The sequence below is a fragment of the Oncorhynchus keta genome, chromosome 19 (assembly GCF_023373465.1).
Source record: "Oncorhynchus keta strain PuntledgeMale-10-30-2019 chromosome 19, Oket_V2, whole genome shotgun sequence".
Taxonomy (NCBI): Eukaryota; Metazoa; Chordata; class Actinopteri; order Salmoniformes; family Salmonidae; genus Oncorhynchus; species Oncorhynchus keta.
Window position 1 is genome coordinate 30541021 of NC_068439.1, and position 6398 is coordinate 30547418.

At 39.9% G+C, this 6398-nt stretch overlaps 1 protein-coding gene across 1 annotated transcript in view; it reads left to right on the forward strand.

Annotated features, from left to right (window-relative positions):
• LOC118398053 (potassium channel subfamily K member 9-like) overlaps positions 1 to 6122 on the forward strand; it is a 52019-nt gene extending 45897 nt beyond the window's left edge. The window contains exon 2 of the mRNA XM_035793032.2: positions 190 to 6122. Coding sequence (XP_035648925.1) covers positions 190 to 1124 — 935 coding nt within the window. The 3' untranslated portion in view covers positions 1125 to 6122. The remainder of the gene's footprint in view (positions 1 to 189) is intronic.
• Positions 6123 to 6398: the final 276 nt, after the last annotated feature.

Here is a 6398-nt window from a genome sequence, read left to right on the forward strand (position 1 = left end):
CTGTAACATAATGGTCCCGGTTTCTGGTTTGTTGCCTCTCTTTCAGGTTATTGCCATACTACTGTACGATAGATGTTAGGTCCTGATCACTGTCTGTGTCTTCTCTCCCCTGTAGGGTATGACCATGCTGCTCTACCATGCTGCTGTACCATTACATTCTGGTAACTGTGGTCTGTTGTCTCCCTGCAGGTTATGGCCATGCAGCTCCCGGCACAGACGCGGGGAAGGCCTTCTGCATGTTCTATGCCGTCCTGGGGATACCCCTGACCCTGGTCATGTTCCAGAGCCTGGGCGAGAGGATGAACACCTTCGTCAAGTCCCTCCTGAAGCGCATCAAGAAGTGCTGTGGCATGCGCATCACCGACGTTTCCATGGAGAACATGGTGACGGTGGGGTTCTTCTCCTGCATCGGGACGCTGTGCATCGGGGCGGCCGCCTTCTCCCACTACGAGGACTGGAGCTTCTTCCAGAGCTACTACTACTGCTTCATCACACTGACTACCATCGGTTTCGGGGACTTTGTGGCCCTGCAGAAGAACCGGGCCCTGCAGCGGAGGCCCCTGTACGTGGCCTTCAGCTTCATGTACATCCTGGTGGGCCTGACTGTCATAGGAGCCTTCCTCAACCTGGTGGTGCTGAGGTTCCTGACCATGAACAGTGAAGACGAGAGGCGGGACGCAGAGGAGAGGGCCTCGCTGGCGGGGAACAGAAACAGTATGATCATCCACATTCAGGAGGAGACGCTGGGGAGAGGAGGAGGTGCAGGAAGGAGGCGCAGGGAGACGCAGGGCCAGTTCTGCGCCGAGGTCAACGATGTGCCATCTGTCTGCTCCTGCATGAACTACAACTCACATGAGTTTGGTAGCTGTGGGGGAGAGATGGGAGTAGGGGGAGGGATGGGGGGAGGAGGAGGAGGGATAGAATGTGCCTTTTCCCACCAGAACTCCTTTAGTTCCCAGTTGAACCCCCACCAGTACTTTCACTCGGTGTCGTACCGCATCGAGGAGATCTCTCCCAGCACCCTAAAGAACAGCTTCTTCCCCTCGCCCATTAGCTCAGTCTCCCCAGGCCTCCACAGCTTCACAGACAATCGGCGACTCATGAAGAGAAGGAAATCTATCTGAGCCTAGTGCATCATAGTGTTTTGAACTATATGTTGCATTTCAATGCTTTTGCCTAAATGGTAAAACGTTGAAATGGAACAGATCATCAGACTGGGTTGGCTCATCTACACAGACAACTCCTTGCTTTCCTTTTTTTTATATACAAGTACAATGCATCTCCAATGTTGCTCCTAACCAAATCTTATTTTAGAACTTTTGTTTTGTTTCTTTTGGTTGGTATAAAGATATAATATATTGAAGTGATTCACAGGGATTGATAGAAGAGGAAGGAGCTTCGGAAAGAAATGGAAAACCTTTTGGACATGAATTGTGTGTTTTTTTCTTGTGAGGGATTCAAGGCATGAAGCATGGGTACTTATTTCCCCAGGAAAATGGCCCATCTGAGAAATACAAATCAGAACCATCAGATGTTATCACAACTTTCCTTATTGCCAGCTCATTCAAATAGTATAGGATCTTGGTAACAATGTACCAAACGATGCACACTTAGCATTGTAATGGAGATATGGTATTTTTTTTAAAGTGAGTGTATGCCTGTTTCACCTTAACTTAAAATGATTGCAGTTAAGTGCTTTTGAAATGACTTAAAATGCATCAGGTATTATTTTCTATAAGCAATTCTATCTATCTAGGAAGAAAAGTAAAATGATTTATTTACAGAACATCATGCCAAAATATTGTTGCCAATCTTAGCATGTGCATTAGAAGTCATCAAATGAGTGTTTCATTTTTGTTTCTTTTTTTTTAAATAGCAGATTTTGTATTATCATGGTTTGTGTCTGTAGATGTTTTCTTTCTGGATTTCAGATTGTGTAAAATATGAGGATGGGAAAAGGAGTAACAAGAGTTTTAAGGCTTTCCAGTTTGAAAAAGTTGCTATGTGCATGTACTTTGTGAAACTGGTATGCATATAGATGTATGGGGGAAAATAATAATAACCTTGCAATTTGATTGAATTTTGATAGCAAATAATCATAATAATGATTTAAAAATATACTTAATTGATTTAGCCACTTAAAAGTAATGATGTATTGTGTAGGCTAAACAGCTTTTTGTTTTTCCATTTTTTTCCATTCTGAAAAATTGTACAATAACCTTTGGTCTCAGGTTTTGAATGGATAGCCTCTTTAGGTTCTGGTCCCCGAATCAAATCACAAAAGATATCCTGGAAATCCGAATGCACCTGCCAAACAAAACAATACATATCAATTTATTTTTTAAATAGTACAAATTTTCCAGGAAAAGGATATTGAGATGCATCATCTTACTAAGCGAAGCTTCCTGTACTATAGACCAGCGTGGGATCAGAGCGCGTGCACACACATACAGCTCTTCACTGTATCGAGCCATAGAGGAGCAGGCCAGGATACTGTACCACTGCTATTCTATAACAATGTTAATGTTGATGACAGGTGTAATCCAAGAGTCCAAACTTCAATTGTGTCACTAAGAATATATACACGCCTTCAGCCTACGAACACAATGACAGGCATTTGAGATGTATACAATGATGTTATCCTTGGGTTTAAATCAAAACATTGAAATTCAATGACAGTCAAATGGCAATCAATGGGTGAAAAATGACGAGATGAAGGAGCAATGCAATACTGGGCATTGATTCGTTAAGCACAAAATGTGCCAATTAAGTCGGCAACAGGGCAAAGGGATAAATGCCATGGATACCATTAGGTAGATTTCCATTGACACAGGTTAATTAAACAAAATAAATGTTGTAAAAAAAAACGTTGCAATGTGTAATGAAAACGGCAGATATTGGAGACATTTTTGTAAAGATCAACAAAAATTGTATCCGTTTTACAGGATATTTATTTTGTCTAACTTTCTTTGTTGCGGCAAATGATGATGGAAAACACATTTTTTTTTAAACGATGATTGCCGAATAATTTTGAAGGTACGCGGGGAAAGTGTTGTCATCACGTAGGTTGACTATAAAGGTCCACTTCACAATCCTAAATGCATACTGCTTGCAACATCTATTTGATAAAAATCTATAAAAAATGATGTTTCTTTGCAAGACAAGGATTGTTCTGACTTTCAAGAATGCCTGAATTGCTTCACCTTGCTCTTATGGTTGGCTGGCAAGTTTCGCCATCCAATTATTTCAGATCTACAGGAGTGCACAGACCTAGGCGACATGTTGGTACATGAGAATTATTATGGAAAATATTAGTCAATTATTGCATTTTAGTATCCTTGCTGACTTTTGCAGGCTACCTGAGACATGAAAGAGATAGGTGAGAGGGCATACAGGCTGTTGCCAATTTATTAATGCGGAAATTGCCACAAATGGGTAATGGGAACAATTCAACCAATACATTTTTATTCAAGCCAACGTAAACTCACCCCATTCCGTACAAATGTGCGCAACCACAACATTCAAACGAGGCTACAAAGAACTGTAGTGACTGTGTTGACATCAAAATCGGGGGTGTGAACTAGGTTTCTATTCAAGCGTTAATCGACATGGTAATAATGGCTCTATAGTAGTGGAGAAAAGTTGAAAAAACTGACCCTCTGATGTTACATCTTGACGTGTCATGTCGTAACGAACAGCAGCATAAAGCAACTATTTCCGTCTTACAATCTCTCTCCACCAGGTGTAGCACTTCTCTCATCCTTTAAAAACAGGAAATGGACAGTGACGGGGGTAAGGGGGGTACCTAGTCATTGTTTTGCGTCATCACTGCATGCGATCATCATTCTCAAAGCCGCTGTTTACTTCTAAGATCACTTTAGCACCGCCCTAAAAACCCCATTCAAATTCGACACAAACCTTCAAATAGGTATGTAATGACACATTATATAAACTCTTTATAGTGTTTTATTTACATTTTTAGAGGCGATAAGGTGATAAGTGTGACAGATCGAGTGAAAAAAAGCAGTTTTCCCACACATCTCCTCTCCTCCTCACTATCACACATTAGTTTCGCTTCCCCACCGCCATTTTTAAAACGACCCGACGGGGCTCATTGCCTGCTTGAATTATGCAGAAATGTGCAGCGTTTAGGTCATGTAATTGATTCTGTTGGTAAGGGGAGAAATTGTGCTTTACAATGGTATTGACATTACAGTTGAAAGGAATTATGGAAGTATTACGTTTTTAGTGAGCTAAAATAAGGGCAATTGTACGGACCAAGGCGATGTATGAGTTTACGTGAGTTTACGTTAGGTTTTTCCAAAAACGTTTTGGGGTTTAGCTGTGACGTCATTACGGCCAGTTGTTATCGACACAAGATAGTTAAATGGAAACGCACCCTAGCAGACAAAACAATACATATCAATCGCATCTAATTTCTATGTCGACAAAAAAAATCCCTGGACAAGTTAATGGAAACATACCTAGTGTCTGTCTTAAATGAAAATAACAAAACATGAACATCCAAGGTTCTAGAATGTTCAGATGACCCTAGAAATGCATATGTAAATATACAGACTACTTTATATCTACTGTACAGTACATATATTGTAAGTATTCATCCTTTGGAATAAAACGGCCTTTCCACAGCTCAGATGCGTTAGCATTTTTACACATTTTAGCATATGTGCCTTTAAAAAACTATATTTCAATGTTTCTATACCTGTAGGCACATTTTATGTCTGTGAAATAAATCAAACACTTGTCCTTATAAAATATGTATCCATCTCTAAGGATTCATGTACACTTCATACAAATGCAAACCAAAGCAGAAATGGACTTATTTTCGGCAAACCACACAGACACAAGCCAGCTGATTTACAACTTAAAAAGTACTTATTTAGACAGAACTGCCACAGGTTCTACGCTTGTCGAATTATTGAGGTGAATGATTGGGTATAGGTGGAGAAATCACTCTTACATTTAGCTAAACTACTACATGTGTAATTTATTGGCGTAGATGGTGGACGTGCACATGGATATTAAGGGTTGAGAGTCAATGTTAAAGTCATTTTGATTGATTATGAGTCAATATTGGCAATATCCAATACATCTCTATTTATTCCATTTTATTTTAAAGTGCATACCAGCATTTTAATGACTGATCATACCATAGTGAGGTGATGCCAACATGATAATGCTTTACAATGATTCACAAGAGAGTAAAACAATAATTGTTACTGAGGTTTGCTTGCCAGGAAATGTACCATATTACCATGCATGGATTAAATGCTGAGTGAGTCAACAGATAACAGATGTTTGTTAACACATATATAAAACACATTGTACGAAAGACATTGATATTGACTTGTGGTATGTATATTAGTTGTTGCATTATCCCTGCTCTTTCAAAATGATACATTTGGCTTTTTACCTCCACGCTGTGCAGCCAGAAACAAAAAGTACTCTGGATTCAGATGGTTATTGGCCGATCTTTCTGCATTCTGCATGTCCTCCTAATGCCTGAGGCTTAATGTGGCAGATATCGCCATGTGCCGGCCAGCGTTCTATCTGCCCAGAAGTCCAAAGTGCCAAGTTCTCCTATTACAGGGACAAAGAGACACATATTGCACAACTATATGTGTCGTGATGAACTCAAGAAGGCTGTTGGGTTACTTGTATAATTCCATGTTACTGTTTATTAATTTCTCTAATTTCATGAGTTAAAAAAATAATCCTTTGCAATAGATTTTTTTTATTTTTAGGTCTATTGAACAAATGCCATGTACCATGTTAATTTTAACATTACAAAAATGCTAAATGCATACCATCTCCACATGACACGTTTTATCAATTTGGTTAAACAAATGACCAAATTGACCCAATGGACATTTTTGTTTCACAGTTTTGGAAAACTCCTGATGTCAATACATGCAGCGGTATGGGGTTTCTCTTTTCAATAAATGGGAAAGAGCAACTTGTTGAGGAAACAACCATTTATGTTTATGTTTTCATTTTTGTGTGTGCATGATTTGGTGTGGTGACTTCCTGGTCAGGTGACCTGGGTGAAGCTATGACACCACTTGAATAAAAACTATGAGCCTCCTTCTCACATGGCCCAAACCCTCTGACTTCTGACTCTGGTCTCTGGTCTTACACTACTGTAAATCTACTACAACACTACTACTGTCACACTACTGTAAATCTACTACAACACTACTACTGTCACACTACTGTAAATGTCAGCGACACTGACTATAACACCTAAAACTCTTTCTTCTGACTATGGTCTGTGTTTGGTCTCACACTAATGTAACCCCACTATAACACGACTGTAACACTACTGTATTGGTCACACTAATGTAACCCCACTATAACACGACTGTAACACGACTGTA